General features: G+C 38.1%; 1 protein-coding gene across 1 annotated transcript in view; it reads right to left on the bottom strand.

Annotated features, from left to right (window-relative positions):
- Positions 1–23,187, bottom strand: part of LOC123514657 (fibrillin-1-like) — a 55,780-nt gene extending 32,593 nt beyond the window's left edge. The window contains exons 1-12 of the mRNA XM_045272679.1: positions 22,555–23,187; positions 20,804–20,966; positions 17,812–17,899; positions 17,513–17,663; positions 17,304–17,366; positions 12,669–12,816; positions 11,888–11,997; positions 10,495–10,848; positions 10,202–10,348; positions 9,881–10,033; positions 728–865; positions 26–169 (exon numbers count right to left, since the gene is read on the bottom strand). Coding sequence (XP_045128614.1) covers positions 26–169; positions 728–865; positions 9,881–10,033; positions 10,202–10,348; positions 10,495–10,848; positions 11,888–11,997; positions 12,669–12,816; positions 17,304–17,366; positions 17,513–17,663; positions 17,812–17,899; positions 20,804–20,966; positions 22,555–22,624 — 1,729 coding nt within the window. The 5' untranslated portion in view covers positions 22,625–23,187. The remainder of the gene's footprint in view (positions 1–25; positions 170–727; positions 866–9,880; positions 10,034–10,201; positions 10,349–10,494; positions 10,849–11,887; positions 11,998–12,668; positions 12,817–17,303; positions 17,367–17,512; positions 17,664–17,811; positions 17,900–20,803; positions 20,967–22,554) is intronic.
- Positions 23,188–24,000: the final 813 nt, after the last annotated feature.

Here is a 24,000-nt window from a genome sequence, read left to right as displayed (position 1 = left end):
ACCACGCAAGGAGGCGGTGCCTAACCTTCACAGCCTGAGGCAGAGCCATTGGATGGCTTATATCCTGCTGGACAGAAGGCGCGAGGCAGCTCGTGACACAAGTAGGATCCCACTGTGTTGCGACATTCCCAGCCAGGCTCACATGGAGCATCCACACACTCATCCTGGTCTGTGGTGGACCAGGACAGGGTTACCTGTACACATCCACATTACCAACTCTCTTCCCTTCAACAGGTCCTGGCAAATAGCTTAACATCTCATACAAAAGGAATATCTAGTAGGTATTCCCGTACATAATATGGAAACAAAGTAATTTCCAACAAAGAAGAACACCTTTCAGCTGAATGGCATGGAAAGTGGACACCATTTTTGAGATATGTAAATTTTTGAGAATCTAAATAAATCTGATTTGTTCTTCTAACTAAATATTACAAATAACCGACTGATTAATGCATCAAGATTAATTTTTTTCTCTTCTTTCCCTAAGCATTAGCGCTTTTACTTTTAATTATCGCTCATATACTGAGATTTTTTTGTTATTCAAGGTTTCTTCATGTTTGTGTTTCAAGATTTTAGAAATTTGCATTACTCAAATAAGACTTAAATAACCTACTTTGATGATCTTAAAAATTTGTTATGAAGATTTAGAAGAAAGTCTACATGAAATATTCATATTGAATAAAGTAAACACTTCTTGACTTCTACAGTTTATATTTAACTGACTCACCTACACATGCTCTAAGAACAAGACTGAACTGGAAACCTTCTTCACAAGCTATGTCACACTCATAGGCACCATCAGTGTTTCTACAGGTCTCTTCTTCTGGATGGCAGCCATGGAGCTCTTCAGCACACTCATCAACATCTGTCAATATAACACTAGAAACCTCACTTCACAAGGCTTTGAGATAACAAGGGAAGCTTGGAGTCTCATTGAAAACAGAAAAAAAACAATAACACTTTCCCACATACACAGCAACCCAGAAGCAAAGTTAGCCAACACCAATGTCTTCATCATCAACACATTTAAAGCCTTTACTAGATACAATCAAGCACAAGCAAATTATAATAAAATTACCATATCTTAGAACTTCCATCTAAAAATTCTATTTGATTCATGCTGATCTTCTCTTCATCTTAACATGCTTTCAAACAACCAAAGAAAAACAAAAATAAATGCAAATACTTATGCATGGTTGTGTATTTACCATTGTCCTATGTGAAAAACTAAACTTTTTAATGTTCCTCAAACACTGACTTTTCATGATCTTGTAATGTTATCTTGTTCATGTATCTTCATCATTGTTACCAGGTCTTGTCTGTCTATCTTTTCCATAAGGTTTACTAGCTTATACATTGTTATTAGGTCCCCTCTTTCCCATCTATCCTTCAAGGTTGGTATTTCCATTTTCTTCAGTCTTTCTTCATAGGAAAGATCCCTTATTTCTGGGATTATCTTTGTAACAGTCCTTTGGATTTTTTCTAGTTTCTTGATGTCCTCCTGCTTGTATGGTGACCACATCACAGCTGCATATTCCAGCCTAGGTCTGATCAGAGTAGTTATTATCTTTTTCATCATACTCTTATCCATGTAACTGAATGCTACCCTAATGTTAGTTAGTGTCTTGTAAGTCTTCTGTTACTTTTACTCATTTCCATTACATGGCATTTCCTGGCATTAAATTCTAAAATCCATTTTTGGCTCCAGTTCCAAATCTTGTCAATATCTTTCTGCAATTGATACAGCCATTGATGTCCCTTATTACTCTCAAAAAGTTTCACATCATCTGCATCTCTGTGTGTGTATTTACCTGGTTGTTGTTTACGGGAGGAGTTCAAACTCATGCTGTCCCGTCCCCATATCTATTCTTATCCAACTTTTCCTTAAATCCGTGAATTGTTTTTGATTCAACCACTTCTTTCTCCAGCGCATTCCAGATCCCCACAATTCTTTGTGGAAAACTGTATTTCTTTATGTTCTTTGTACACACACTCATCTTCACTTTTCTCCCATGCTTCCTCCCACTTCTCATATCCCTCACCACCAGATCATCACGGTCCAACTTCTCAATGCCAGACAGAATCCTGTACATAGTGATAAGGTCTCCTCTCTCCCTCCTTTTTTCTAGTGTTGGCAGACTCAATTTTTCCAGTCTCTGCTCATAAGACAGGTTTGGGGCAGCTTCGTCACAGCCCTCTACACGCGTTCCAGCTTCCTCTTATACCTTGCCATTCTTGGAGACCAAAGTACCGCTGCATACTCCAACCTGGGTCTAATCATTGTAACAATCAACTTCTTGATCATCTCTTCATCCATGTAGCAGAATGCAGTTCTTATGTTCCTTACTAAATTGTACGCTTCACCAGATTTCCTCTTTACATGAACCTCTAACGAGAGCCCCTCCGTCACAGTTATTCCCAGATCTCTCTCTTCAGTCTTTATTTCCAATTCCTCATCCCCCATCTTATATCTGTACACTGGTCTCATACTGCTCTTAGCAAAATTCATCACTCCACACTTCTTGATATTAAATTCCATTTGCCACTCTGCTCCACTTCCTGATCTTGTCTAAGTCCCTCTGCAATGTCTCACAGTCTTCTTTCTTAGTTATTTTCCTCATTAATTTGGCATCATCCGCAAACAAACTCATATAGCTATTCACTCCTTTCGTCATATCATTTATGTAAACAGCAAACAGTAACGGTGCCAAAACTGACCCCTGAGGTACTCCACTAGTCACTTCCCTCCAAGCTGATTTCCTATCTCTTATTACTGTTCTCATCTCTCTTCCAGTCAGGAAATCACTGATCCATTCCAAAAGCCTACCCCTCAGCTCACCATATTCTCTCACTTTCCCAGATCAATCTCTTATGAGGGACTTTATCAAATGCTTTCTTCAAGTTTAGATAAATTCCATCCACCCATCCCACCCTTTCTTCTACCACATCTATGACCCGAGAGTAGAAGTACAATAAATTTGTTGCACATGATCTGCCTTTCCGAAATCCAAACTGCCCATTAGTCAATATTTTCTTCCTTTCTAGATAATCATTCCATCTTTTCTTTATTACTGACTTACACAGTTTAACCATAACACTTGTTAATGACACCGGCCTGTAGTTTGACGGATTTTCCTTGTTTTCACTCTTAAATATGGGTACTATATCTGCTTTTTTCCAGTCCTTTGGCACCTGCCCCTGCTGCAGATATTTTGATATGAGGCCACAAAACTTTTTTTGCCAGTTGATCCTTACATTCCCTTAACACCCAATTTGATACTCCATCAGGCCCTTGTGCTTTCCTTACATCCAATCTTTCCAGCATTTCACACACTTCATCCTCCAACACTTCAATTACATCCAGGCCTTCTTCTGTCGGTTCGATCTTTGGTTCATTAAAAGTTCTTTCATTGGTAAAAACTTTTTGGAAACACTTATTCAACTCTTCAGCCATGAGTTTTTCCTCTTCAATGAATTCTCCATCAACTTTCAGTTTGCTTATTTCTTTCTTGTTTTTTAATTTCCCATTAACAAATCTATGTGTGTGTATTTACCTATTTGTATTTACCTATTTGTGTATTACAGGGCCTGAGCTAAGCTCTCTGTGTCCTGTATCCTTGTCCACTCTTGTCATATATCTCTTTCATCTGATTGACACACACTGCATCAACGACATCACTGCTCAGTTTATTCCACTTATCAATACTACGATGCGGGAAACTGTATTTTCTCACGTCATTTAGACAGATGTCTTTTTATTAATTTTTTTCCATGTTCCCAGAGATAATTACTTGTGGTCACCTTTATCAACTCTCTGTCCAATATGTCAATCTTGTTCACCAATTTATACATAGTTATCATGTCTCCTCTTGTTCTTCTCTCTTCTAATGTGGTCAACCCCAGTTTTCTCAGTCTTTCCTCATAGTCTAACTCCCTGAGTCCTGGTACCATCCTTGTTGCCAGCCTCTGTACCCTTTCCACCTTCTTCACATTTTTCTTCATATGTGGTGACCAGACACAAGCTGCATATTCTAACTGGGGTCTTATTAAGGTACATAATATCTTCTTCATCATTCCTTCATCTAGGTAGTGGAATGTAAGGCCAATATTTTGAACCATGTTACATGTTTTCCCAAATATCTTGTTAATGTGTTTCTCCGGTGACAAAGTGTTTTGCATGGTTACTCCTAAGTCTTTTTCCTCATTGGTCTCTTTGATTTTCTCATCACCCAGCCTGTAGTCCCTGTTTGGTCTGTATCTACTTCTTCCCATTTTCATAACATGGGTCTTGTTTATATTAAATTCCATCTGCCATCCTTTACTCCACTCACATATTTTATCAAGATCTTCCTGTAACTTGTTACAATCTTCCACATTCTTTACTTTTCTCATAATTTTAGTATCATCCGCAAACATGTTCATGTAACTGTCAATTCCTACTGGCATATCATTAACATAAATCAAAAACATGATGGGACCAAGCACTGACCCTTGTGGAACTCCACTGGTTACCTTCTTCCACTCGGACTTCCTTCCTCTCACCACTGTTCTCATTTCTCTTCCCACTAAGTAATTTTCCATCCATTTTGCTAGTTTATCATTTACTCCTCCAATCTTCTTTAGTTTCCACATCAGTCTATTGTGTGGTACTTTATCAAAGGCCTTTCTCAAGTCCAGGTAGATAGCATCCACCCATCCTCTCTATGTTGTAGTATGTCAGTCACTCTTGAATAAAAACATAATAAATTGGATACACGATCTTCCTTTTCTGAAACCAAACTGTCTTTCACTCAGAATGTTTTCACTTTCTAGATACTCACTCCACTTAGCTTTAATTACTTCTTCACATACCTTGCACAATATACTAGTCAACGATACTGGTCTATAATTTAGCGGTTCCATTCTACTACCATTCTTATATATAGGCACAATGTCAGCTCTTTTCCACTCTTTCGGGACTATTCCTGTTCGTATGGAGGTTTCCACAATATCAAATACGGGGTTCAACAATTGATCCTTACATTCTTTTAGCAACCTCCCAGATATGCCATCAGGCCCCATTGATTTATTAATATCCAAATTGCTTATAATTTTCCTTACATCTTCCTTAGTAACCATGATGTCCTGCATTTGCTTTATTTCCATAGGCCTTTCTCCCATAAAATGCTCCTCCTTTGTAAACACTTTGCAAAAGTTGTCGTTCAAAATTTCAGCTATATCTCCAGCATCCTCATATACTTCTTCCCATTTTTACCTTTTCTATTGCCTCCTTATATTTAGTTTTCCATTTATGAATTTGTAAAACATTTTGGGTCACTATCACAGTTTTCCACCACCCTCTGTTCATATTCCTTTTGTGCTGTTCTCCTTACTTCAACATATCTATTCCTTGCTGTTTTGTAAACTTCTCTTGATAATACATCAGTTTTTCTTAAGTTTCTTCCATGCCTTTTCTTTGTTCTTTTTTGCTTCTTCACAATTTCTATTAAACCACTGTTTATTATTTAAAGTCCTCTTTCTATGATATGGCACAAACTTTTTCACAGCAGAGTTATATAAATCCATAAATTTATCGTATTTCAATTGCATATCCCTTACCTGGTATACCACGGACCAGTCAATTGCATTAAAGAACTCCCTTATATGGTTATAATTTGCCCTAATATAATTTAATTTTTCCCCCCTGCGTTCCACAATCTTATTCGTGCTTAATTCCGTATCCAGCTCAAAGCTTAGGACATCCCCAATGTCCCCAAGGGACATTCATGTCAATTTCCTCTTTTAGAGAGATGCCCCTGGTAAATACCAAATCCAACCTTGCTGCAACATCTTGTCCCCTGCACCTTGTTGGTGATCTCACCCACTGTGTCATCAAGTTATTTGTTGCTACATTTAACAATTCCTCTGCCCACTCACCACCGTTCACCACTTCGTAGTCCTCCCACACTATTTCTTTGCAATTAAAGTCCCCGACTATCATCACTCTATCCTTTCTGATGAGTTCTTGCTTCATTCTGTCTAGAGTATTTCTCATCACCATTTGATACTGTTCATATTCCCAAGCACTGGTTCTGGGTGGTATGTATACTGTTATAATATTAATGTCCCTCTTACCATCTGTTATAAGCATACTTATCACTTCCTCATTTCTCTTACTATAGTTCACCTCCTTCACTATCAGATCTTCCTTAGTAAGAACCATTATACCACCACCTCCTTTATTTTTTCTATCATTTCTCCATACTTTGTAGTGTTTTACAACAAACCAATCCAGCTTTATTTCCACCACACACATTATGTCCGGTTCATTATTTCTTAGGTAATCCATACATTCTAGCCTCTTAGACAGAAATCCATCTATATTCATGTAAGTCACTTGTATTCCATTCCTAGTCTCTTTCTTCCATGTAATGTCTATTCCGTCTGTTTTATCCACCACTTCTTTAGCCTCCCATTTCTCATCCTCCAAAAAAACTTGGTCTTTTCCTCCTCTGTTCTTTCGTCATTCCTCTCTCTCACTTCAGTTACAAGCTCTTTCATTTTCATTCGTTCATCCTGTGACATATTTCTTCTTATGTAAATTGTTTTGGTTTCCTCAGAGTCCTTAAGTTTCCAAGCCCTCCTCAGCAAGGCCTCTGCTGCCACCTGAGACTTTAATTTCAATTTTAATGGTCTATTCTTGCCTTCCTCAAAAGCTCCTAATCTCACACTTTCTTCTACCTCAGCATATAGGCCCTCTTCCTCTACTGAGATCTTATTCAGTAAAGATTTAATCCTGTCATTTTCCTTATCCCTCCTATCCTGCCAGTTCCTGTCAGTTTCCTCCCTCAATCCTGTTATGATCACGCATTTTTTCTTTTCAGCAATATCTCTCACCACATACTCATTTTCCTTTAGTGCCTTTACCATTTCACTCTGCGTAATCACTTTATTTTCCTCTTCCTGCTTTTTCACTATCGCCCTAAAGGACTTTTGTACCTCCTGATGTTCATGGTTCACTTCTTTCATCCTGGCATCAGTTAGGTTAAGGCATTCCTTCTTCCTCAAGTCCCCTTCGGATATTTTCTTCTCCATTTCTAGGAGTTTAGCCTTTATCTCTTCACATTGTTTCCTTAGTTGTTGGTTTTCTTTCTCCATTTCTACTTTTTCCCTCAATAGCTCTTTGTTCTCTATCGTTAACAAATAGATCTCTTTTTGAAGGAATTGTTCTCCGCTAATGCCTGAATTCTTGCATCCATATCTAATTTCTCCAGTCCTCTTGGAGTAGTCACGAACCCTTCAAAGTCCCGGGCTTGTCGAGGCGTGGACACCATGATTGTTATCGTCAGCTGATTACGGCCAAAACAATCACCGCCCACACTCTCCACTCAGGGACCACTCTCCATATCCTGCTTGAAAATGGCCCACTTTCTAAACTATGCGACAGTAGGACATAAATAGGACATTAACACAGAGATACCCGGGCCCTCCTCTTCCCGTCCACAGCCGGAGACGAGCTGTCCTCTCTCGGCGATGGCGACGGTGTGTGTGTGTGTGTGTGTGTGTGTGTGTGTGTGTGTGTGTGTGTGTGTGTGTGTGTGTGTGTGTGTATACCTATTTGAATCTACCTAGTTGTATTGTACAGGGTTCAAGTGGGGCTCATAGTGTCCTGTCTCCATGTCTCCATTTATCCAATTCTTTAAAGTTATACACATTATGTGCTGTAACAATTTCATCACTCAATGCATTCCACTTTTTCACTGTTCTATGTGGAAAACTGTATTTTCCAATATTCTTCACACACTGCCTCAGCCTAATCTTTACATGTCCTCTTCTCCTTCTAGTTTCTTCTATCACCAACACCAGGTCTTCCTTGTCTATCTTTTCAATGCCACACAATGTGTATTTACCTAGTTGTATTGTACAGGGTTCGAGCGGGTGTCATAGTGTCCTGTCTCCATATCTCCATTTTATCTAATTTTTCTTAAAGTTATGCACATTGTGTGCTGTAACAACTTCATTATCCAATGTATTGCATTTTTCCACCGTTCTGTGTGGAAAACTGTATTTCCCAATATCCTTCACACGCTGTCTCACCCTGATCTGCTTTTCATGTCCTCTTGTCCTTCCATCTTCTGTCAACAGCACCAGGTCTTCTTTGTCTATCTTTTCAATATCATTTACTATCTTATATATTGTTATTAGGTCCCCACGTTCTCTTCTATCTTGTAAGGTTGGCAGTCCCATTTCCTTCAGTCATTCTTAATATGTGAGGTCCTTTAATTCCAGCACCATCTTTGTAGCAATCTTCTTCTATCTTGTAAGGTTGGCAGTCCCATTTCCTTCAGTCGTTCTTAATATGTGAGGTCCTTTAATTCCAGCACCATCTTTGTAGCAATCTTCTGTATCCTTTCAAATTTTCTTATATCCTTTTTAGAGCTCAGAGACCATACCACTACTGCATATTCCAGCCTTGGATGTATCATGCTTGTGATGATTTTTTTCATCTTATCTTTATCCATGTAATGAAATGCCACGCTTATATTAGTCAGTATTTTATATGATAGTCCAAATATCTTGCTTACGTGTTTTTTGGAACTCAGATTTTCCTGTATGATCACTCCCAGACCTTTCTCCTCTTTAGTCTTCATTATTTGTTCCTCTCCCATCAAATAGTTCCATACTGGATTTCTCTTACTCTTTCCTAGTTCCATTATGTGACATTTCTTGGCATTAAATTCCAATTTCCACTTCCTGCTCCACTTATAGATCTTGTTTATATCTTCCTGTAACAGCAGACAGTCTTCTCTGGTTTTGATAACTCTTAGCAGCTTTGTATCATCAGTGAATAAATTTATATAGTTGTTTATCCCAACGTGAATGTTGTTTACACAAATCTGTGTGTGTGTGTGTGTGTGTGTGTGTGTGTGTGTGTGTGTGTGTGTGTGTGTGTGTGTTTCACTGTTTCATTGTTTGATCTGCTGCAGTCTCTGACGAGACAGCCAGACCTTACCCTACGGAACGAGCTCAGAGCTCATTATTTCAGATCTTCGGATAGGCCTGAGACCAGGCACACACCACACACCGGGACAACAAGGTCACAACTCCTCGATTTACATCCCGTACCTACTCACTGCTAGGTGAACAGGGACTACACGTGAAAGGAGACACACCCAAATATCTTCACCTGGCCGGGGAATCAAACCCTGGTCCTCTGACTACCGGGGGTGTGTGTGTGTGTGCGTGTGTGTATTTACCTAGTTGTATTTATCTAGTTGTATTGTACAGGGTTCGAGCGGGGCTCATAGTGTCCTGTCTCCATTTATCCAATTTTTCTTTAAAGTTATGCACATTGTGTGCTGTAACAACTTCATCACTCAATGCATTCTACTTGTAAGTGTGAGTGTGTGTATGTGTGGATAAGAGACAATCTCTACCATTAGTAAAATACAAAACATAATATAAATTTATCAATCAATCAATCAGTAATATATGGGTTTGCATGCCTGCAGTATAAAAGTGTCAAAAGCATGAAATCTTTATAATAACATTTGAAGGATGTTGTTAAGTTACAGAAATATGCCTTGATCAATATAATGTATGCAATTCTGTGCAGGAGATATTCTGCCTTTTGCATTTACAAGTATTTTCTAATGGACATAACTCCACAAGTTGAAAATGCAGTCCCGATAGCACTAATCAAATATATATTTCACAAATACCAACACAAAGAATGCAGCTGAACCACTTTCTTAGTGCTAAAAGTATTAATTTCCAAACTTAATAAAGAATAACCCACCTGGTGAGAATGTCAAATGAAGAATACGCCAACCTGCAGTGAGTGCTAATGGTTCCGTAGAGTCAGGAGTTTCATGCTTTAATATTTCATAATGAGACATACCTATGCATTTTTGCTGTTGAGTGCTGAATTTATACCCAGCAACACATTCTGAAGACCCACTCTTTTCCTGGCACATGTAGCCTCCTTGAGTGTTCACACAGATGTGGGTAGTCCAGTTGCAGTTATGAGAATCATCTTCACATTCATCAACATCTAAGGTGAAAATGTTACAGCTAATAACTTGCTTCACCTTTTGCCTACAATATTCCAATATTTCAACTTATTGATGGTGACACAAAATGTATCAAACAACTATCTACTTCAAGCTTCATGAAATATCAAAGTATTGTAAGCAGAATAATATAACCCACAATGACAAACCCAAACAAGACTGGAGATTCAAATCAAAAGCAAACCCAGATGGACAGTCAACAACAGGCATATGTGTGCAGGTGTAGGAACCAATGGTGTTCTGACAGATTGTTCCGCGAACACATAGGCCAGAAGTCACCTGACACTCATCGACATCTGCAGATATTCACCACCAAATAAACATATCTTTTCTCTGTCATCAATGAAAAATAGAGAAAATATATTCTCATAAATGATGATAGCATAAGTTATATAAAAGAAAGTATACATGAACCACTAGCAGGTATATAGTATCGACTCACCATCACATGCTTGAGAATCAAGATTGAAACTGTAGCCAGGTGGACAGCGGCCACGAGATTGGGAAAAACCTGAGAGTCTAGGTTCTGGGTTGGTACCAGGAAATCCTTGCACTCCAAGTGTACCATGCCCACCATGAATTAAAGGATTTCGACCTTGTGCTACTTCATTTTTATCATAGGCAGTGATCCTGGAATCTGCTGGCAGACCACTGGGAGAGCTAGGGTGGATGGGGGTAGGGCCAGGGGCAGAGAAAGAGCCATCCGCGTTGATGCAGACATAAGAGCCCACCAGGTTATAGCACACCTGTTCCACTGCTACACAGCCATGCACACCACTGATGCACTCGTTTATATCTGCCATATTTACAAACTCTTTTGTGATTTAAAAGAATGTCTTTAAAGAATAAAAACCCAAACAAAAATAATACAAACATTCAAGCCTCAAACCTCATTGTGGAGATAATTTGTCAAAGCAGTTACTTACATATAATGACACCACAATTTACTTTCCTCTAGCTTCGATAAATTCATTGATTTTGATGACATGGCATTCACAATAATATAGAAATGTAGACTTGAAATGAATATGGAACTGTGGCAGCAAACTTAAATGGTTCCATCATTGATAGCATTTGCTTAATAAACAGCAGAAAATCTTATATAATACAGAAAATATAAGGATGTTTTGGATTATGACAAGACTAAATATATGTACTTTAACATGAGGTAATTAAAATTTTCTTAAGTTTTCTTTGTTTTGTATCAAGTAATGAAAACAATTATCAAATGCTATACTGTTTTAACTTTCTTCATCCACATTTTGATATTATAACAGTTCAAACAATCAAAGTTTCAACTGTTATTTATTTATATTTTTCATGCTTGGTGCTGTTATCTGACAAAGGCCCTTTTCATCATGATGCTGAAACTAAGAACATAAACATGAGTTTCAATTTTCTATTAATAGTATTTAGATTATGACAAAGAATACTTCTGCCATACAACTTAAGTATGTATATATACAATAGACCCTTCTGTTTTCATCTTTATTGAATCTATAGACTTCTGAGGATTTAGGAAATGGATTTGCATTATCTCTAACTGTTAATGCTCTGATTTCTTCTGGCTTTCAAAATACAAATAAGATGATCAAGACCATGGATTCAAATGTTTAAATAGTTCAAAGTTAACAATGAGGAACAAAAGGGCATATAGTGTGCAATTTTTTTTAAGGTTGTTTCTTCATTTTACATAATCACATTCATACACACAGAAACAAACACTTGGATCCAATAGCTTTTAAAAGGACATTGCATACTGAAAACAGAGGCATTCACCATAGTGCTGAACTCAAATAAAGCACAAAACATGATACTTGTGCAGGTTACTTTACCTTCACAGGACTTCTGATCAGCCTCAAGGATGAAGCCAGGGTTGCAAGAGCATACTATAGAAACACCAGTGTCCTTGCAGATATGGTCACAGGGATTATTCTCTTCACACCTGCATGGATCGTGAGATCAATGAAGCACATTCTCATTGTAAAACTAAGGAACTGTGCTTTATATCTTCAGCTTAGAGTTCAATCCCAAGCAAGATAGCCTCTCAAGGTTCAAAAATTAATTCTATCCTCAGGAAAAAAACTTATGTGTTTCAATGATTGATACTGTAGAGAAGGATATGATAATTACAATACCACATATATGAAAGATGCAGTCAGTAATCCAAATAGTGAGGCATACAGTACTGCACTTCCTTTCCTCTCTTTCCCCTCTCACTTATGCTACAATTTCCTTATTATATCATCATTAAATTTAACTTTCTTATTTTTCCTTAAGATAGGACAGCTTTTAGTTTCTGCCACTAAATATGAATATAGTATATAATTTAGCTGGAGAGGATTATGTTAGGAAAATTATCCATATTATCTTGATGGATGAATCTTCCATGTATCCTCACTGTTTTATGTACAAATCTCATTTACACTCATCTCTTTCTCAGGGTTATCTGAAGGCTAGAGTAAGTTTTATCCAATTAGGAGAGGCAGGAATCAGTTATGCTAAAAACTGATGATAAAGAGTTACAGAAAATTTTGATTTAGATCTAGTTTGAGTTAGATAAAATTTTTCATTATTTATTGGAACAAAAACAAACTTCATTGCTGCAGCTCACACCTGTCAGTTATAGCATCCTGAATACAGGTCTTGCCATCTCTGAAGAGAGTAAACCCAGGACGACACATACAACGATATGAGCCAGGTGTTGGCACACACAAATCTGAACACAGCTTGCCTGGCAACTGTTTACACAGGTTTTCTGAATCTGTTATTAGAAGATAGAGATGGATTAAAATAATTCACTTAACAAAGTGTTTATACACACACACACACACACACACACAATAGAACACAGAAGAACTGGAGAAAGTAAAAAAGGAAAAGAACTTGGGAGTGACGATGGCAGAAAACAATCAACCAGTAAGCTATATTGATAGAATTTTCGGAGAGACATATAATTTGCTAAGGAATATTGGATTAGCATTTCACTACATGGACAAAGAAATGATGAAGAAATTGATAAGTACTATAATAAGACCCAGATTGGAATATGCAGGAGTTGTGTGGACCCCCCATAAAAAGAAACATAAGAAAGTTGGAGAGACTACAAAAAATGGCTACAATAATGGTTCCAGAATTTGAAGGGATGACATAGGAGACTAAAGGCTATGGATCTACCAACCCTGGAACAGAGAAGGGAGAGAGGGGATCTGATATAAGTTTATAAATTGATTAATGGAATGGATCAAGTGGATAATGAGAAACTGATCCTGAGAGAAGAATATGACATTTGAAGCACAAGATCGCATAGTAAAAAACTGAGGAAGGGAAGATGTCTGAGAGATGTTAAAAAATATAGTTTCCCACAAGGATGTGTTGAGACTTGGAACAGTTTGAGTGAAGCAGTGGTGTCAACAACGAGTGTGCATAGTTTTAAAGAAAAATTGGAAGTGTAGATATGGAGACGGGGCCACATGAGCGTAAAGCCCAGGCCCTGTAAAACTACAACTAGGTAAATGCACACACATACGCCATCGTGTGAAAACCAACGGTACATAGAAACTCCTATTGGTCTAAGGAAACTAACAGATGATATTATGGACAAGGATTTTTTGGGATTCAGGGACGAACGAGGTAACATGAGAAAGCTAATCAACATAGAAGGGGAATTAAGGAATATGAAGGTGATGTCCAGCCTAATGGACAAACAGGACAACTGCTAACAGAAAACAGACCTGAAATTGAGATCAGCAGAATGTGAGAAGGTCAGTGCAATAAATCAGGGATTGAAAGAGGAGATTCAAGAAATAAAGAAATAAAATGACGTACTAAAAGCCACATGCCAAGATTACGAAAGCTCCTTAAGGAGCTTCCAGGTTAAAGTGCAGGATGGGATTGCAGACAGGGCAGAAGGTGGATTGGGTGATAACAAGATGAAGGAACTACAAAATGAATGGAAACAGGAGCAAGAAGAGAAAAAAGTTAAATTTTCAGAGTTTGTAAAGAGACAAATTCAGGAGAACATGAAAGTCGCTGTAATTGAAGTTATTAAAGAGAAAGAAGACCTGTTGCGGGATGCAGTGGACAAGGAAAAAAGCTTCATGATTTTTGGGATGAAGGAAAAGAAAAATCCAAATAAATTCATATGAGAACATGAAGAGAGAGAATTGGCCAAAACTGTTATCAAACAAGTACAAGACAGCACACAAGAATTAGACCAATGAGGTGGAGGAAGTGATCAGGCTAGGAAGATATAGTGAAGGGGATAGGAGATCAATGAAGGTGAGAATGAGATCCAAAGTGGCTGTAGAGGAAATTATGGCTAGGAAAGGGAAGCTCGCCGATGATGTTGAACACAAGGATATATGGATAAAAAGAGATATGAACTTAAAGGAAAGGGAAAAGGAGAAAGTGCAAAGAAGTGAAGCTAAGGTAAAAACGAGAAAAGGACAGAGATAGAGAATTTTTATTAGAGGGTTCTGGATATGAGACTAAAGAAGTGGTACCTGAGGAAGAAAGAGGAGGTCGTGGAAGAGGCAAGAAATTAAAGAGTGACTTATACTAATATAAATGGGTTGTTATCAAACATATTGTAAGTTAGGGATTATTTGAAAGAGAAAAAGCCGGATGTAATGTGCATCGTTGAAAAAAAACTGAGAGAAGGGATATAATACCTGGAGGAGAGACAGGGAGGATAAAGGCAGAGGAGAAGTGCTAATAATGGTTCATGATAATATATGTGTGGAGGATGTGCAATATGGTGAGGACAAAGAGGATGTAATAGGAGTAACAATTAAAAGAGAAAATTTGAAGAAGAGAAAAATTATAGTTACATATGTTCCACCTAAGACCAATACATGGGGAACAGAAGAACATAAAGATATGCAAAGAGAGGTAATAAAGTGCCTAGATAACATGATAAGAAGAGATAGAAGAATAATTTTAGTTGGAGACTTTAACTGTGAAAAAGTAAACTGGAGAGAGATGGAAGTAATGGATAATACTGGGCAGTGGAGCGAGGAAGTGTTACAGTTGACTATGGTTAATGCAATGGACCAGTGGGTGGAGGAGTCAACAAGGTATAGGGGGGGAAGAAGAACCATGGAGCATGGAAAAGGTGGAGGAAAAATAGAAATCCAGTAAATAAGGAAAACTTCAAGACAGTGAGAAATGAATATGTTAAAGTGAGGAAGGAAGAGGAGGGGAACTATGAAAATGACATTGTCGAAAAATGTAAGGAGCAACCAAAATTGTTCTACAGATTCATCAATGGGAAAATAAGGCAAAAAGAAACAATAGAAAGGTTAAACGGAGAGAATGGGATGATGGAAGACCCAAAAATTATGGCAGAACTGTTAAATAGTAAATTTCAGGAGGTCTTTATTAAGGAATCCAAACTTGAAAGGCCATAGGGTAATAGAGAGACTGTCTATATGAAAGAGATTAAAGTAACCAAGCTTGAAATAAAAGAGTTAATGAAGAAATTGGATGAAGAGAAGGCAATGGGACCAGATGAAGTCTCAGGCAGAATACTGAAAGAATGTAGGGAAGAACTAGGAAGTCCTATATACAACATCATAAAATGGTCAATAGAAAATGGACAGTACCAGTAGAATGGAAAAGAGCTGAGGTGGTTCCCATATATAAGAGTGGAAGGAAGGAAGAATCTTCAAATTACAGACCGGTATCACTAACTAGTGTAATATGTAAGATGTGTGAAAGAGTAATAAAGAAACAATGGATCGAGTTTCTTGAAGACAACAAATTATTATCAAATAGCCAATTTGGTTTTAGAAAAGGGCGGTCGTGTGTAACAAATTTACTGAGTTTCTACTCTAGAATAGTTGAGTACAAGAGAGAGAGGGATGGGTTGATTGTATTTATTTGGATTTAAAAAAGGCATTTGATAAAGTGCCACATGCAGGGTTACTGTGGAAGTTAGAGGAGAAGGGTGGCTTAAAAGAAAGCACATTGAGATAGATGGAAAATTATTTGAGGGGGAGAGAAATAAGGACGGTATTTAAAGATATGAAGTCCAAGTGAAGAGCAGTAGAAAGCGGAGTGCCGCAGGGGTCAGTATTGGCGCCAATACTTTTTCTCATATATATAAATGACATGCCAGAAGGAGTGAACAGCTACATAAATCTGTTTGCAGATGATGCAAAGCTGTGCAAGGTTATAAAGCAAAAAGAGGATTGTGAAATACTGCAGGAAGACCTAAATAAGATCTGGGAATGGAGTAAAAATTGGGAGATGGGATTCAATGTGGACAAAAGCCATGTCATGGAAATAGGAAAGAGTGAAAGACAGACAGTGGAAATCTATAAGATGGGAGATGGAGTAGAACTGGAGAAAGTAAAAAAGGAAAAGGATTTGGGAGTGACGATGGAAGAAAATAATCAACCAGAAAGCCATATTGACAGAATTTTCAGAGAGAGATAATTTGCTAAGGAATATTGGATCAGCATTTCATTACATGGACAAAGAAACGATGAAGAAATTGATTGAGACTACAAAAAATGGTAACAAGAATGGTTCCAAAATATGAAGGGATGACATATGAGGAGAGACTAAAGGCTATGGATCTACCAACCCTGGAACAGAGAAGGGAGAGGGGATCTGATACAAGTTTATAAATTGATCAACGGAATGGAACAAGTGGATAATGAGAAACTGATCCTGAGAGAAGAATATGACATTCGAAGCACAAGATCACATAGTAAAAAGCTGAGGAAGGGAAGATGTCTGAGAGATGTTAAAAAAATATAGTTTCCCGCAAAGATGTGTTGAGACGTGGAACAGTTTGAGTGAAGAAGTGGTGTCAGCAACGAGTGTGCATAGTTTTAAAGAAAATTTGGATAAGTGTAGATATGGAGACAGGGCCACACGAGCATAAAGCCCAGGCCCTGTAGAACTACAACTAGGTAAATACAACTAGGTAAATAAATACACACACACACACACACATACACAATATAATACCCAGTAGAATAATTTATTCAAAGACAAGTATGTACATGCAAGAGGGTATGATACTGATGGAAAGATGCTTGAAGGACAAAACACATACAGCAGTTTGCCTATTAGAGTATTGAAAAACATAATCAAATGGTCTGAATAAAGACATGGGAAATGATAAGAAGGACTCCAGTAGGTTCAAAGTATTGATCACATATATAGAACAAGATCTAATGAGTACTTCATTTCCCATATAGTATATCTATCATATAAACACAAGCCTGAAACACTGACCTGGAATATTACTAGGTACGTTTGGCACTCCTGGATATAGATTCTCATTGTCTACTTGATTACCTGCAGATTCAAAGCAGTCTGGTTAATATATTTACTACAGTAGGGATAGATTTCTAAATGCTATTCTTTCATATCCATTTATGTACAACCTGCAAATTAGGTTTTACTCTTTTCCATGAGGAAGCCAAGTCTTTGCTGAGAACTACCTGAGAGGTTTGGGGATAAGTTGGTCGATGTTGCCTGATTGCAGCAATCATGGTAGGCATTGTCCCATGGAAAACCAAACTTGAAACTTGTGCCACAACCCATGCCCATGCCACCACTGAAAATGCCTAGCTTGCATGCCTGGCAGCAGTCCTTGATGCCAGAAAATGATAGAATGAAAGTAAGTTAGAATTCAGAAAATTTAGAAAAAAAACTCATAAAACTTAATTCATATGAACTTATTCCAAATATACACATGTGCTTGTATCACATATAGCAGCTGCACACATTTACAAGTTACCTTGAAGTATTCCCCACCCTGACTATTTGAGGGTGCACAGTCTTGCCCCAACTGTGCTGCATGCCTTCCATTCTGACACTGTTCATTCCTGGTGACACAACATGTATCAGAAAAGAAAACAATAGCAACACTGAGTTGTGCCAAGAAGGCATATAAGTTTTCCTACTCATAATAATTTAGGTGTACGAGACTTTTCTTCTAAACTGTTGTTATGTCTTGATTGATCTATTTAAAAAAAAAAAATTTTCTACCATTTCGCTATATACAAAATAAAGTATACCAAAGTATGTATTACATACCACATATCTGGCTTGGGCATAAGTTCCTGAATCCTACATTTCTATTCCTGAGAGAGAGAGAGAGAGAGAGAGAGAGAGAGAGTGTGTGTGTGTGTGTGTGTATTACAGGGCCCGAGCTAAGCTCTGTGTCCTGTCTCCTTGTCCATTCCTATCATATCTCTCTTTCATCTGATTGACACACACCGCATCAACGACATGACTGCTCAGTTTATTCCACTTATCAATGCTACGATGCAGGAAACTGTATTTTCTCACGTCATTTAGACAGATGTCCTTTATTAGCTTTTTTCCATGTCCTCGGAGATAATTACTTGTGGTCACCTTTATTAACTCTCTATCCAGTATGTCAATCTTGTTCACCAATTTATACATAGTTATCATGTCTCCTCTTGTTCTTCTCTCTTCTAATGTGGTCAGCCCCAGCTTCCTCAGTCTTTCCTCATAGTCTAACTCCGAGTCCTGGTACCATCCTTGTTGCCAGCCTTTGTACCCTTTCTACCTTCTTCACATTTTTCTTCATATGCGGTGACCAGACACATGCTGCATATTCTAGCTGGGGTCTTATTAAGGTGCATAATATCTTCTTCATCATTCCTTCATCTAGGTAGTGGAATGCAAGGCCAATATTTTGAAGCATGTTGTATGTTTTCCAAAAAATCTTGTTAATGTGTTTCTCCGGTGACAAAGTGTTTTGCACGGTTACTCCTAAGTCTTTCTCCTCATTGGTCTCTTTAATTTTCTCATCACCCAGCCTGTAATCCCAGTTTGGTCTGTATCTACTTCTTCCCATTTTCATAACATGGGTCTTGTTTATATTAAATTCCATCTGCCATCCTTTACTCCACTCATATATTTTATCAAGATCTTCCTGTAACTTGTTACAATCTTCCACATTCTTTACTCTCCTCATAATTTTAGTATCGTCCGCAAACATGTTCATATAACTGTCAATTCCTACTGGCATATCATTAACATAAATCAAAAACATGATGGGACCCAACACTGACCCTTGTGGAACTCCACTGATTACCTTCTTCCACTCGGACTTCTTTCCTCTCACCACTGTTCTCATTTCTCTTCCCATTAAGTAATTTTCCATCCATGTGTGTGTGTGTGTGTGTGTGTATTTACCTGGTTGTATTGTAGAGTTCGAGCAGGGCTCATAGTGTCCTGTCTCCATATCTCCATTATCTAGTTTTCTTCTTTAAAGCTATGCACATTATGTGCTGTAACAACTTCATCAGTCAATGCATTCCATTTTTCCACCGTTCTATGTGGAAAACTTTATTTTCCAATATCTTTCACACACTGTCCTCTTGTCTTTCCAGCTTCATCTACCACCAGCACCAGGACTGCTGCATATTCCTACTGTGGACGTATCATACTCGTAATAATTTTTTTCATCATATCCTTGTACAAGTAGCGAAATGCCACCCTGATATTAGCTAATATTTTACACATTGTTCCAAATATTTCACTTATGTGTCTTCTCTTATTCTTTCCTAACTCCATTACATGGCATTTCTTGGCAATGAATTCTAAGTTCCACTTCTCACTCCACTCATAAATTTTGTCTATATCTTCCTGCAGAAGCAAACAGTCTTTTCGGGTCTTAAGTATTTCTAACAATTTTGCATCATCAGCAAATAAATTGATATAGCTGGTCACTCCACACTGTACGTCGTGTGTGTGTATGTGTGTGTTCACGGTAGCCTTCCCCATTATGAAGCGAGCTCAGAGCTCATAGAGTCATAGACTGATCTTTGAGTAGGTCTGAGACCACACCACACTCCACACACCAGAACAGCTAGACCACAACCCTTCGAATTACATCCCGTACCTACTTACTTCTAGTTGAACAGGGGCTACACCCATTTGCCTCGCCACACCACGGGACTTGAAGTCTCAAACTCGGGTCTTCTCGGGTCTGAGCTGAGTGTGCTAACCACTACACTACGTAGTGTGTGTATTTACCTAGTATTTACCTAATTGTAGTTTTACAGGACCTGGGCTTTATGCTTGTGTGGCCCCGTCTCCATATCTACACTTATCCAATTTTTCTTTAAAACTATGCACACTTGTTGCTGACACCACTTCCGCACTCAAACTGTTCCAAGTTTCAACACATCTTTGCGGGAAACTATATTTTTTAACATCTCTCAGACATCTTCCCTTCCTCAGTTTCTTACTATGCGATCTTGTGCTTCTAATGTCAAATTCTTCTCTCCGGATTAGTTTCTCATTATCCACTTGATCCATTCCGTTAATCAATTTATAAACTTGTATCAGATCCCCTCTCTCTCTCCTCTGTTCCAGGTTTGGTAGATCCATAGCTTTTAGTCTCTCCTCATATGTATGTGTGTGTGTGTGTGTGTGTTTCTCAAAAAGACTGGACAATGCATCATCATAAGGGACATATACAACTGGGTATAAGAATAACAATAACCTAGTGAATTAAAATACCTACAACATAAAGAGGTGTGGTATAAATGATCTGCACTTTATATAACCCTCTCACAACCAAGACCTGTGACTTTTTAAGTCATTCTCTGGGAGCTACAAGTCACATTTACTAAAAGAAACAGTATTACATAATCATTATTGCATTACATTAGAATCTAGAGTAAAGAAATTTAAGAACGTGATAAAGACTAATTCCTGAACAGGAATAGTCATCTTAAGACATTTCACACCTAGAGTATCTCAGGCAGCAGATTTCAGCAGCAGTGACACAGATGGACTGGTGCTCAGTGGAAAGTTCATTGATGGAAGTGGGAAAGGCAGAACACTGTTGGGATTCTCGGGCCCAGTTGGCTCCATAACCACAGCATATTCCAAATGTTGGTGCCAGGTCCCCTACAGAAAAAAACAAACAAACAAACATTATAATAATACAAAAGGAATATTTACTCTAGTATATACCTATGCCAACAAAATTTTCAATTGAATATATATATATATATATATATATATATATATATATATATATATATATATATATATATATATATATATATATATACTGCATTTTCAACATTACAATCGAAAATAAAGTGAAGCTCATGATGCAATTAATTTTCACTACAAATACCTACGTAATATGTTTTTACCTGTGTTATGATTTATGAAAGTAAGTTTATCATGAAATTACACACTTCTTTTAATGATATAAAATATGGGTATGTTAAGGATGGGAAATAAAGAATGCAGCGATGGGAGAATGAAATTTTGTATAGCAAAATATTGCGAGGAAAAGAGTTAAAAGACGCAGATAGGTAAAGAGGCTTTGCAGGAGCAAAAAGAACAAGTGAGTATAGACAGAGAAGTTGCAGAACACAGCAACTAAGGAAAATAGATACACATCGAAAACATTGATGACAAAGATGAGAAAGTGGTGATAGAAGAGGTACCTATCATAGCAGTGTGTGTGTGTGTGTGTGTTCAAACTTGATGGACGAACAGAAAATTAATTCGCTGTGAAGACGACAAATCGAACAAAAAACTAAAATGATGCATTAAAGATAGAGGAACCGCAGCTTCTTAAAAAGAGGCTTTGAAATTTTGGAATATGACATGTGTGAAGGCAGAAATGAACGCCTTTTCCTTTCTGACGACGAACTACCTCTAAAATCATTAAACCATTCTTAAAATTCCTAATAATCTTCATTAGAGCTTGTTAAACTTTTCGAGATGCCACACCAAAACAAATGAAAAAATAAAAAGATAACAATAAAGTCAATTAACGTGGTGTCTTGGCAAAACCCTCGAAGAGAAGAGTGGTCACACTACGCGAAATTCAGCGTGATTCAACGAAGCGAGTGACAATTTTTCATTTTTTTTTTTTTGAGACAAGTTCACTTCTTGCCCTCACAGACCACACAAGGAAAACATACGGCGTAGTAGTTATGGTGGCAATCCAACTCTCCAAAGCGTAATTTACGTCTCAGACAGCTCATAAATTACGCAGTTCTTTGAGAGAGAGAGAGAGAGAGATTAGTTGTCTTTTCCCTTGAAGTCATGAAACACTCGATCGGTATTAGCGTCATCTTATCAGGGAGTGAGTCTGCATGCTGTACTCTGCACTCTGTCACACTGTCACAACCTTATAAAGCGCATGCAGCGCAACCACTTGATGGAGGGACCATTCTCAAATACTTCAGGGTGCCAACAAAATTATCAAAGTTTTCAAGACGCTTTTGCAGTGGCCGTGATGCTAGAGATAGTTCAACAATAATTCATTAAGAAAATAACTCATGAAGACCTATTTTGTCTCGCTGGAAGTCTCTTTTAGAAAACTGAACTTGTTAGTCCAAAGCACTATACAGTTAGGAAGTATTACTAAACTAAACATTAATTCCTTTTAATTATTTTTCTCTACAAATCCTCATCCACGTTAAGCTAATTAAATTTGTTCTTTAAGTAATAATGATACACACAGACTTACCTGTAACAGTGGACACTATTAGTAATGATATTACCACGAGAAGGCGGCTTTGAGTCCTGGTGAAGTTCATATCTGGTTATGCGATTTCTTTCTACTTTCTTATTATGTGGTACAGCACAAATTATCTAATGAAGAGTTATTCGCAAAGTAGCTACAATTTTCACCAGCCATATATTGAAAGTGGTTTTCCAATGAGACTAGAGACTAGAAGATTAATCTATCAGAATGTACGCGGCGTTGACGGTGTAACTCTGATGCTTACATATTTCAGTTTTACTTTTATTAATAACGAGAAATTAACAGCGTATCGTTTCAACACACTTCGGAATTACACCACCCGCATCGCGGCCTAGTACCGACTGGCCCTCTCTCCGTGTTCCTGCCTCGGCACTTGCGTGAAGGTGCCACCGTCACCACCCCCTCCCGCACAGGTGGTGCTCCACTAAGTTGCTTTTATTCCTTATTACAAACATTCAAGGAATTAATGGTCAGTGTTTGTGGCAAATGTTTAGGACCACTTAATTAAGTTGAATTTGTGCTACTCAGTGCTCAGGTAAAGAAAGCTCGCGTTGTGGCAACACTTGTTTGTTTGTTGAGGGCAGCCTTGTGCGAGACCACACGAGGATGCCTTCATTGAGCTCGAGGTGTGCCACTTGTAGGTGCGTCTTATCTTCCCCCACTTGAAGTTTAGATCTTATGATGCCATTTATCTCCTGGCGACATGAATTTACCCCGCATAGATACTTCTGATGAGACCGATATCTGTTTGCTTTGTCAACAGCCTTATCACAGGATAGATACAAGAACAGTGATAAATTGTCCTTGTCGATAGAATCACTTTTTGTAGTTCACTTGCATGATCATTATTTCGGTTATATCTTCCCTCCACATAGATGCTGAAGATGTTTCATTATCGCTGTAAAATGGGTGACAGTAAAAAAAAGCGAGAACACTAAAGTGAAGTGGTAGCTTGACGCACGACCTTCCTCACCTCATGTTCAATAATGCGGGCTGACACGTGCAGCGCTGACGGACTGAAAAAAAAATAAATAAATAAATACATAATATAAAATAATAGATTCGGAGTAATACTCATAATAATACCATAGAAATACGAACAGTGATGGTTCAGCAGTAGTGTACACTACAGTCGTCGGTGAGGAGTGGCTACCCTCACTCGATCTTCCCTCAAAACTACTGGATAGGATGGGTGTTAACTGATGGGCGTTAATCAAAAGAGGAGTTTGGCGCATTCATTGGAATGCTTGTCCTCTCTCTCTCTCTCTCTCTCTCTCTCTCTCTCTCTCTCTCTCTCTCTCTATAAATCACATCACACACACACACACACACGCCCGGTAGCTCAGTGGTTAGAGCGCTGGCTTCACAAGCCAGAGGACCGGGGTTCGATTCCCCGGCCGGGTGGAGATATTTGGGTGTGTCTCCTTT

The sequence above is a fragment of the Portunus trituberculatus genome, chromosome 38 (assembly GCF_017591435.1).
Source record: "Portunus trituberculatus isolate SZX2019 chromosome 38, ASM1759143v1, whole genome shotgun sequence".
NCBI classification, from domain to species: domain Eukaryota; kingdom Metazoa; phylum Arthropoda; class Malacostraca; order Decapoda; family Portunidae; genus Portunus; species Portunus trituberculatus.
This window is presented reverse-complemented; position numbering and strand designations above follow the sequence as displayed.